The sequence below is a fragment of the Haematobia irritans genome, chromosome 4 (assembly GCF_050003625.1).
Source record: "Haematobia irritans isolate KBUSLIRL chromosome 4, ASM5000362v1, whole genome shotgun sequence".
NCBI lineage: Eukaryota > Metazoa > Arthropoda > Insecta > Diptera > Muscidae > Haematobia > Haematobia irritans.
In genome coordinates, this window is record NC_134400.1 from 30894850 (window position 1) to 30906784 (window position 11935).

Consider the following 11935-nt stretch of genomic DNA (forward strand, 5'->3'; position numbering starts at 1 on the left):
ATTTTGTCAAAAATTTCATTTCTATAGGAAATTTTGTCAAAATTTCATTTCTATTAGAACTTTTTTTGAAAATTTCATTTCTAAAGGAAATTTTGTAAAAATTTCATTTCTATAGGAAATTTTGATAAAATTTCATTTTGTCAAAGTTTCATTTCTATAGGAACTTTTTTTGAAAATTTCATTTCTAAAGGAAATTTTGTAAAAATTTCATTTCTATAGGAAATTTTGATAAAATTTTATTTTGTAGGAAATTTTGTCAAAAATTTCATTTCTATACGAAATTTTGTCAAAATTTTGTACTAAATTTTGTCAAAAATTTCATTTTTAGGAAATTTTGTCAAAAATTTCATTTCTATAGGAAGTTTTGTCAAAATTTCATTTCTATAGGAAGTTTTTCAAAATTTAATTGCTATAGGAAATTTTATAAAAATTTATTTCTATAGGAAATTTTGTCAAAATTTTATTTCTATAGGAATTTTTTTCAAAATTTCATTTCAATAAGACATTTTTATACCCTCCATCATAGGATGGGGGTATATTAACTTTGTCATTCCGTTTGTAACACATCGAAATATTGCTCTAAGACCCCATAAAGAATATATATTCTGGGTCGTGGTGAAATTCTGAGTCGATCTAACTGTCCGTCCGTCAGTCCGTCCGTCTGTTAAAATCACGCTAACTTCCGAACGAAACAAGCTATCGACTGGAAACTTGGCACAAGTAGTTGTTATCGATGTAGGTCGGATGGTATTGAAAATGGGCCATATCGGTCCACTTTTACGTATAGCCCCCACATAAAGGGACCCTCAGATTTGGCTTGTGAAGCCTCTAACAGAAGCATATTTCATCCGATCCGGCTGAAATTTGGTACATGATGTTGGTATATGGCCTCTAACAATCATGCAAAAATTGGTCCACATCGGTCCATAATTATATATAGACCCTATATAAACCGATCTCCAGATTTGGATTGCGAAGCCTCAAAGAGAAGCAAATTGCATCCGATCCGGCTGAAATTTGGTACATGATATTGGTATATGGTCTCTAACAACCGTGCAAAAATTGGTCCACATCGGTCCATAATTATATATAGCCCCCATATAAACCGATCCCCAGATTTGTCTTGCGAAGTCTCCAAGAGAAGCAAATTTCATCCAATCCGGTTGTAATTTGGAACATGGTGATCTTTACATGATCTTTAACAACCGTGCCAGAATTGGTCCATATCGGTCCATAATTATATATATTGGTCCATATCGGTTTATAATCATGGTTGCCACTAGAGCCAAAAATTATCTACCAAAATTTTATTTCTATAGAAAATTTTGTAAAAATTTCATTTCTATAGAAAATTTTGTCAAAATTTTATTTCTACAGAAAATTTTGTTAAAATTTTATTCCGTTCATAATAAAATGTTCATCATTGTCAAAATTTTATTTCTATAGAAAATTTTGTTCAAATTTTATTCGGTTCATAATCAAGGTTGCCACTCGAGTCAAAAATAATCTACCAAGATTTTATTTCTATAGAAAATTTTGTCAAAAGTTTATTTCTATAGAAAATTTTGTTAAAATTTTATTTCTGTAGAAATGTTTGTCAAAATTTTCTTTCTATAGAAAATTTTGTCAAAATTTTTATTTCTATAGAAAATTTTGTGAAAATTTTATTTCTATAGAAAATTTTGTTAAAATTTTATTTCTGTAGAAAATTTTGTCAAAATTTTATGTCTACTTTGTCAAACTGAATTATATACGTATTGGATCGATCTTTTTTGATTTAATATATACCACGTATGGACTTACATACAATTTAGAAGATGGTGTTAGGAGATGGTACCTTGCCATCGGCAAGCGTTACCGCAACTTAAGTAATTCGATTGTGGATGGCAGTGTTTAGAAAAAATTTCTACGCAATCCATGATGGAGGGTACATAAGCTTCGGCCTGGCCGAACTGACGGCCGTATATACTTGTTTAATACTTCCATTACTATAAGAAATTTTATCAAAATGTAATTTGTATAGGAAATGTCGTAAAATTTCTTTTCTATATGAAATTTTGTCAAATTGTCATTTCTATTGGAAATTGGAATTGGTCGTTTCTATTGGAAAATTTCATTCTTATGGAGATTTTTGTCAAAATTTTATTTCTATAGGAAATTTTTCAAAATTTTATTTTAATAAGACATTTTTTAATACTTCCATTACTATAAGAAATTTTATCAAAATGTAATTTTTATAAGAAATTTCGTAAAATTCCATTTCTATAGGAAATTTTGTGCAAATTTCATTTCTATTGGAAATTTTGTGCAAATTTCATTCCTATGGGAATTTTTTTGTCAATTTAAGTTTCTATAAGAAATTTTTTAATAATTTCATATCTACAAGATATTTTGTCAAAATTTTATTTTTAGAGGAAATTTATCGAAATGTGATTTCTCTAAGTAATTTTATCAAAATTTAATTGCCATAAGAAATTTCGTCAAGCTTTCATTTCTGTAGGAAATTTTGTCAAAATGTCATTTCTATACGATAATTTTGTAAAAATTTTATTCCTATAAAAATTTTTGTGAAAATTTCATTTCTATAGGAAATTTTTTAAAAATTTAATTGATATAGAAAATTTTGTCAAAATTTCATTTCTATAGGAATTTTGACCAAATTTCTATAAGAAATTTGGTCACAATTGTATTTTTAGAGGAAAACTTATCAAAATGTTTTTTTTTTTTTCTAAGAAATTTTGTAAATTTGTTTAGTAAAATTGTGCTCCGCCCCAGGGTATTAGCCGAGATTTCTTCAAAGTTAGAAGAAAATTTAATATTTAATAATAACAAGTATATACGGCCGTAAGTTCGGCCAGGCCGAAGCTTATGTACCCTGCACCATGGATTGCGTAGAAACTTCTACTGAAGCCTGTCATCCACAATCGAATTACTTGGGTTGCGGTAACACTTGCCGATGGCAAGGTATCTTAAAACTTTCTAACATAGTCTTCTAAATTACAAGGCAGTCCATACGTAGTATATATTAAACTAAAAAAGGCCGATTAAGTTTAAAGTTTCTATAGAAATAAAATGTTGACAAAATAAAATTTTGACAACATTTTCTATAGAAGTAAAATTTAGAAAAAATTTTCTATAGAAATAAAATTTGGAAAAAATTTCTATAGAAATAAAATTTTGACAACATTTTCTATAGAAGTAAAATTTAGAAAAAATTTTCTATAGAAATAAAATTTGGAAAAAAATTTCTATAGAAATAAAAATTTGACAAAATTTTCTATAGAAATAAAATTTTGACAAAATTTTCTATAGAAATAAAATTTTGACAAAATTTTCTACAGAAATAAAATTTTTACAAAATTTTCTAAAGAAATAAAATTTTTACAAAATTTTCTATAGAAATAAAATTTTGACAAAATTTTCTATAGAAATAAAATTTTGACAAAATTTTCTATAGAAATAAAATTTTGACAAAATTTTCTATAGAAATAAAATTTTGACAAAATTTTCTATAGAAATAAAATTTTGACAAAATTTTCTATAGAAATAAAATTTTGACAAAATTTTCTATAGAAATAAAATTTTTACAAAATTTTCTAAAGAAATAAAATTTTTACAGAATTTTCTATAGAAATAAAATTTTGACAAAATTTTCTATAGAAGTAATATTTTGACAATGTTTTCCATAAAAATAAAATTTTGGTAGATTATTTTTGGCTCGAGTGTCAACCATGAATATGAACCGCTATGGACCAATTTTTGTGTGATTGGGGATCGGCTATATATAACTATAGACCGATATGGACCAATTTTGGCATGGATATTAACGGCCTTATACTAACACCACGTTGCAAATTTCAACCGGATCGGATGAATTTTGTTCCTCCAAGAGGCTCCGGAGATCAAATCTGGGGAACGGTTTATATGGGTACTATATATAATTATGGACCGATATGGACCAATTCTTGTGTGTTTGTTAGAGACGACATTCTAACACCATGTTCAAAATTTCAACCGGATCGGATGAATTTTGCTCCTCCAAGAGGCTCCGGAGGACAAATCTGGGAATCGATTTATATGGGGGCTATATATAATTATGGACCGGTATTGGCCAATTTTTGCACGGTCATTAGAGAACATATACCAATACCATGTACCAAATTTCAGCCGGATCGGATGAAATTTGCTTCTCTTAGAGGCTCCGCAAGCCAAATCGGGGGATCGGTTTATATGGGGGCTATATGTAATTATGGACCGATATGGACCAATTTTTGTATGGTTGTTAGAGACCATATACTAACACCATGCACCAAATTTCAGCCGTATCGGATGAAATTTGCTTCTCTTAGAACGATCGCAAGCCAAATTTGTGGTTCCGTTTATATGGGGGCTATACGTAAAAGTTAACCGATATGGACCAATTTTTGCACGGTTGTTAGAGACCATATACTAACACCATGTACCAAATTTCAGCCGGATCGGATGAAATTTGCTTCTCTTAGAGCAATCGCAAGCCAAATTTGGGGGTCCGTTTATATGGGGGCTATACGTAAAAGTGGACCGATATGGCCCATTTGCAATACCATCCGACCTACATCAATAACAACTACTTGTGTTTCAAGTCGTTAGCTTGTTTCGTTCGGAAGTTAGTGTGATTTTAACAGACGGACGGACTGACGGACGGACATGTTAGATCGACTCAGAATTTCACCACGACCCAGAATATATATACTTTATGGGGTCTTAGAGCAATATTTCGATGTGTTACAAACGGAATGACAAAGTTAATATACCCCCATCCTATGGTGGAGGGTATAAAAATATATGTTTATGGGAACATAAACCTTTATATATAGCAACCAACAAGTTTGAAGGATTTGAGATGGTGTCGTATATTTCATAAAAGAAAAACTCACCGCTTAGAGAAAAAATATCACAAAAAATTCAATTGAAGTTAAAAAGTAATCATTTAAAAAATTAACTGACATAATTAACTTTTAAATCAAATTAATAATTAAAGTCTATAAAAAAATGTTGGAATTTTTTTTACGTTTTTAATTAAAATATTAATTATTAACATTTTAATTGAATAAAATAATTTTCCAATTAAAAAAAAATATATAGAAAATTTTATTTCGAAATAATTAAATGCATTTGTTGGACTCGAATATAGAGAAAAATCCAACTATAAATATAACCGAAAAATTCATAAGAAAGTGTAAACTCTTGTAAAATTCAAAAATAATTATGTTATCTAAAGGAAAGATATTTATAAATAAATAAGGAATAATATAAAAAATAATTTATAATTAAATTAATTGATCAATTAAAAAAATTTGTTCGACCAAGATCAATTAAATTTTTAGTTCTACCAATTATAAAGAATTGATCCAAAACAAACATCTTTTAATCAACTACTTTTGTTTATTTATAATTAATTCTGTGATTGATACTATCATTTTCGTTATTGAAGAAATTTCAATTAAAAAATTAATTGGGATCATTTAATTTTGTGCTAGAATCAGAAAAAATATTTTTTCTGTGCCGTTGAGATTTATTCCTTATTCTTACTATTAAAGAACATCTCGAGAAGTAGTTAGAATGTTATGGCTTGCTATCATATTACGATTATATCACAAAAGTTTGACGTTTCGATACATCGATGTGCGAATGAACGCCCGGTTGTAAAAATTAAATAACTAGAAAATAAAAGTGTCATAAAAAAATTACAAAAAAATTAAATTGTTGATTTTTTTATAATTCTAAAGCATTGCAAAGGATGTGAAAACGAAGAACTTTCGTCCTATGGCAATACCATGTAAAGTTCTTTGGACATGATCCCAATTCCTATTACTTCCGGATCACAAGTTGGGCATACAAACTATATATATATATTTTTTTTTTTTTTTGGAAGCTCATTTTTGTTACAATGAACACAAAGATTATCTCCTTGTTTTTATTTTATTTTGTTTTTATCACCTAACATATATGCTTTATAAGAAGGTACTTACCTTTTTGGATAGGGAAAGCGCCTGTATTTGAAGGCTGTTTCAACATCCCGCATTTTCATTTTGAAGTTTTTCTCACCAAGCAAACTCATCTGGAAATAGTTGCTTCAAACAAACAACTTCTGAATCCACAAAATCTATTTGGAAATTTTTTGAGAGATTTTGTTGTCTCCAATTAGTTTTCTTCTTAACACACAATTAAAGTTACTCGTGGGTTAATTATTTAATTGTGTCACCAAATGAATTCTATTGAAAAATGTTATTGCACACAAAAAATTCTTACGTTTTTTTTTTTTATTTTTTTATTTCTTCACTTAGAAATGGCTTCGCTAAGCTTGACAACTTTTCTTTTAGAGCTGGTTTGGGTTGTTTTTCTTTTTTTATTTCACTGCTTTGTTTTAATTTCTTTGCCAAAGAATATACCGGCTATAATGCCTGGCTATTGGATTTCTTGTTCTGGTTGGAGAGAGATGTTAACTATCACCGACCGAAAAGGAAGAGCAAACGAGGGCTTGTAAACCTAAGAGATGATCGACAGAGAGACGTCTTGATCTTACAGCGTTCGCGTTTGAACTGAATGTTAAAATCTTACAGCCATCTACTTTTGGCCAAAAGAAAAATCTTAATCTTTTTTTTTTTTCCTTAACATCAAAGCGAGCTTGGACCGAGTGAATGAAAAGAAAGGCCCGAATAGCCAAACCAACGCACACACACAAATACACATACACTTCCACTTAAAACCAAAACACACGCTCTGAGAGCTCAGCTCTGCCATAAGAGTCATAGAACCTAAAATTTGGCTTACACTTGCCAGCAGCCAACATGTTTGAGGTCTCGGTTTGATGTCTGCTTGATAGGCCGGCTTACGGTTAAGAAATATATTTTGTTGTTGGTTGATATGAATGTTGATCATCACATCATACCGCACAATGGCTTACTCTAACCACATGTCTTTGAAGATGTTTCCAACAGAGCATTGAGCATTGTTGTGTTAGCAGGCCAGCAGACCCTGTGTTGTCTTGTCTTTATGGAATTGTTATCGACTAAATGTCGATTAATTACCCTTGAATTCGTGAGAGAAGCATGGTTTGTGAAGAGTAAACACTTTAACAATTGATTGATAAAGGATCAAAATTAATCAAATGCACTAACGTATTCTAGATTTGTTTTGTCTGATCAATCGATCAGTTTGGACAGAGCCAATATGACAGCTAGATAATTGTCACCATTAATATGGATTTTATTAAGTAAATAAGACACTTGCTATAGGCCGCACCCAGAGCAGCGTGACCGTTGTGCTACTTTAGTGGTACATTTGCCATTTTTCAATCGTTGATACTTTTGTGCTACTAAATTTGATTCTTAATTTTTTTAAATTTTGTTAAGATTTCACATCTATAGGAAATTTTAAAAATTTCATATCTATAGGAAATTTTAAAAATTTCATATCTAAACGAAATTTTAAAAATTTCATATCTATAGGAAATTTTGTCAACATTTTATTTCTATAGAAAATTTTGTCAAAATTTTATTTCTATAGAAATATCTTGTCAAAATTTTATTTCTATAGAACATTTTGTCAAAATTTTATTTCTTTTTATTTATTTTTATAGAAAATTTTGTCAAAATTTTATTTCTATAGAAGTATCTTGTCAAAATTTTATTTCTATAGAAATATCTTGTCAAAATTTTATTTCTATAGAAAATTTTGTAAAAATTTTATTTTTATAGAAAATTTTGTCAAAATTTTATTTCTATAGAAGTATCTTGTCAAAATTTTATTTCTATAGAAATATCTTGTCAAAATTTTATTTCTAGAGAAATATTTTGTCAAAATTTTATTTCTGTATAGAAAATTTTGTCACAATTTAATTTCTATAGAAAATTTTGTCAAAATTTTATTTCCATCGAAAATTTTGTCAAAATTTTATTTCTATAGAACATTTTGTCAAAATTTTATCTCTACAGAAAATTTTGTCAAAATTTTGTGTCTATAGATATCTTGTCAAAATTTTATTTCTATAGAAATATCTTGCCAAATTTTATTTCTATAGAAAATTTTGTCCAAATTTTATTTCTATAGAAAATGTTGTCAAAATTTTATTTCTGTATAGAAAATTTTGTCAAAATTTTATTTCCATCGAAAATTTTGTCAAAATTTTATTTCTATAGAAAATTTTGTCAAAATTTTATTACTATAGAAAATTTTGTCAAAATTTTATTTCTGTATAGAAAATTTTGTCACAATTTAATTTCTATAGAAAATTTTGTCAAAATTTTATTTCTGTATAGAAAATTTTGTCACAATTTAATTTCTATAGAAAATTTTGTCAAAATTTTATCTCTACAGAAAATTTTGTCAAAAATTTGTTTCTATAGAAAATTTTGTCAAAATTTTATTTCTATAGAAATATCTTGTCAAAATTTTATTTCCATCGAAAATTTTGTCCAAATTTTATTTCTATAGAAAATTTGGTAAACATTTGTTTCCAATAGGAAATTTTGTCACAATTTTATTTATATAAAAAATTTTGTCAAAATTTTATTTCTATAGAAAATTTTGTCAAAAGTTTATTTCTATAGAAATATCTTGTCAAAATTTTAATTCTATAGAAAATTTTGTCAAAATTTTATTTCCATCGAAAATTTTGTCAAAATTTTATTTCTGTAGAAAATTTTGTCAAAATTTTATTTCTACAGAAAATTTTGTCAAAAATTTATATCTACAGAAATATCTTGTGAAAATTTTATTTCCATCGAAAATTTTGTCAAAATTTTATTTTTATAGAAAAGTTTGTCAACATTTTATTTCTACAGAAAATTTTGTCAAAATTTTATTTCTATAGAAAATTTTGTCAAAAGTTTATTTCTATAGAAATATCTTGTCAAAATTTTATTTCTATAGAAAATTTTGTCAAAATTTTATTTCTATAGAAAATTTTGTCAAAATTTTATTTCCATCGAAAATTTTGTCAAAATTTTATTTTCATCGAAAATTTTGTCAAAATTTTATTTCTATAGAAGTATCTTGTCAAAATTTGATTTCTACAGAAAATTCTGTCAACATTGTATTTCTGTATAGAAAATGATCTCAAAACTTTATTTCTATAGAAAATTTTGTAAAAATTTTATTTCTATAGAAAATGTTGGCAAAATTTTATTTCTGTATAGAAAATTTTGTAAAAATTTAATTTCTATAGAAAATTTTGTCAAAATTTAATTTCTAAAGAAAAATTGGTCAAAATTTTATTTCCATCGAAAATTTTGTCAAAATTTTATTTCTATAGAAAATTTTGTCAAAATTTCATTTCTGTATAGAAAATTTTGACAAAATTTAATATCTATAGAAAATTTTGTCAAAATTTTATTTCTATAGAAGTATCTTGTCAAAATTTGATTTCTACAGAAAATTCTGTCAGCATTGTATTTCTGTATAGAAAATGATCTCAAAACTTTATTTCTATAGAAAATTTTATAAAAATTTTATTTCAATAGAAAATGTTGTCAAAATTTTATTTCTGTATAGAAAATTTTGTAAAAATTTAATTTCTATAAAAAATTTTGTCAAAATTTAATTTCTAAAGAAAAATTGGTCAAAATTTTATTTCCATTGAAAATTTTGTCAAAATTTTGTCAAAATTTTATTTCTATAGGAAATTTTGTCAAAATTTGATTTCTGTATAGAAAATTTTGACAAAATTTAATATCTATAGAAAATTTTGTCAAAATTTTATTTCTATAGAAGTATCTTGTCAAAATTTGATTTCTACAGAAAATTCTGTCAATATTATATTTCTGTATAGAAAATGATCTCAAAACTTTATTTCTATAGAAAATTTTGTAAAAATTTTATTTCTATAGAAAATGTTGTCAAAATTTTATTTCTGTATAGAAAATTTTGTAAAAATTTAATTTCTATAGAAAATTTTGTCAAAATTTAATTCCTAAAGAAAACTTGGTCAAAATTTTATTTCCATCGAAAATTTTGTCAAAATTTTATTTCCATCGAAAATTTTGTCAAAATTTTATTTCTATAGAAAATTTTGTCAAAATTTTATTTCTGTACAGAAAATTATCTCGAAACTTTATTTCTATGGAAAATTTTGTCAAAACTTTATTCCTAGAGAAAATTTTGTCAAAATTTCAATTCTATAGGAAACCTTATCAAAATTTTATTTCTGTATAGAAAATTATCTCAAAACCTTATTCCTTGAAATAATTTTGTCCAAATTTCAATTCTATAGGAAATTTTGTCAAACTTTCATTTCAATAGAATATGTTGTCAAAATTTCATTTCTATAGAAAATTTTGTCAAAATTTTATTTCTATAGAAAAATTGCTAAAAATTTGTTTCCAATAGGAAATTTGTCAAAATTTTATTTCTATAGAAAATTTTGTCAAAATTTGATTTCTGTAGAAAATTTTGTCAAAGTTTTGTTTCTATAGAAAATTTTGTCAAAATTTCATTCCTATAGGAACTTTTTTCAAAATTTTATTTCTATGGAAAATTTTGTCAAAATTTTATTTTAAGAGAAAATTTTGGTAATTTTTTTTTTCTAAAGAAAATTTTATAAAAATATTATTTGTAAAGAAAATCTTATTAAAATTTTATTTCTAGAGTAAATTTTGTCAACATTTTATTTTTACAGAAAATTATGTCAAAATTTTATTCATAAAGAAAATGTTGTCAACATTTTATTCCTAGAGCAAATATTGTTAAAGTTTCATTTTCATAGGAAATTTTGTTATAATTTCATTTCTATAGAAAATTTTGTCAAAATTACATTTTTTAAAAATGTTATTTCTAGAGAAGATTTTGTCATAATTCTATTTCTAGAGAAAGTTTTGTTAAAATTGTATTCCTATTTTGGCAAAATTTTATTTCAATTGAAAATTTTGTTAAACTTCATTTCTATAGAAAATTTTGTCAAGATTTTATTTCTATAGAAAATTTTGTCAACATTTTATTTCTATAGAAAATTTTGTCAAAATTTTATTTCTATAGAAAATTTTGTCAAAATTTTATTTCTATAGAAAATTTTGTCACGATTTTATTTCTATAGAAAGTTTTGTCACGATTTTATTTCTATAGAAAATTCTGTCAAATGTTTATTCCTAGAGAAAATTTTGTCAACATTTTATGTCGATAGAAAATGTTGTCAAATTTCGTTTCTAAGTAACATTTTTGCAAAATTTTATTTCTGTCAAAATTTCATTTCTATAGAAAGTTTTGTCAAAATTTCATTTCTACACTCAAAAAAAAGTTTACTTGGATTCAAAGATTTTGACATTCCTATAAGGATTTTGGTATTGATTCCGAGCCAAAGATGCGGCTTCTTTAAAATAAAGGCGATTGTTAGGGACCTCTCTGGCTTTAAATCTAGTATCGATAAAATTAAAATTGGATACAGATCTCATTCATCGATTTATTATTCTCTGTTTGCGATATATTAATAAAGGTATTCATGTACAAACAAATGCCAGTTTCAAAATCCAAATTATGCCAAGTACTTCAAAGTAAAAACTGTTTTCTTAATGGTAAAAAACAACTTTAAACCAAAGATGCAAATCCTTAAAATATTTTTTAGCCTAGATTTGAAGCATTTTTATCTTAAGTTTAAAAATTCAATATGTCAGTTGAGTTAAAGACGATTTCTTTAAATTATAAATATTTTTCTTTATTTTAAGGAACATTTGCCTTACTTCAAAGATCTACAACTTCAACAGAGGGACGCAAAATGTCAAGATTTGTATCCTAAATTTAATGAAAAAAATTTTAGAAGCATGGATTATAAACTTTCTTTTAATTAAAATGTCATTATTTGAAAGAATTTTGTCCTTAGCATTGCGTAAATTTCGAGTCCTAAAATTTAAGATGCATAATCTTCCATATTAGATGAATATTGTTTTCAGTGTATAGAAAATTT

The 11935-nt window shown here is 25.7% G+C and overlaps 1 protein-coding gene across 11 annotated transcripts in view; it reads right to left on the reverse strand.

Moving 5' to 3' along the window:
* pip (heparan sulfate 2-O-sulfotransferase pipe) overlaps window positions 1-6638 on the reverse strand; it is a 390683-nt gene extending 384045 nt beyond the window's left edge. For 4 of the 11 annotated variants that reach the window (XM_075304212.1, XM_075304213.1, XM_075304210.1 and 1 more), the window contains exon 1: window positions 6012-6630. In XM_075304212.1, coding sequence (XP_075160327.1) covers window positions 6012-6100 — 89 coding nt within the window. In that variant the 5' untranslated portion in view covers window positions 6101-6630. Of the gene's footprint in view, window positions 1-6011 lie in introns of all 11 variants that reach the window. The other 7 variants (XM_075304208.1, XM_075304206.1, XM_075304205.1 and 4 more) reach the window with 5 other exon arrangements.
* Between the last annotated feature and the right edge of the window lie 5297 nt (window positions 6639-11935).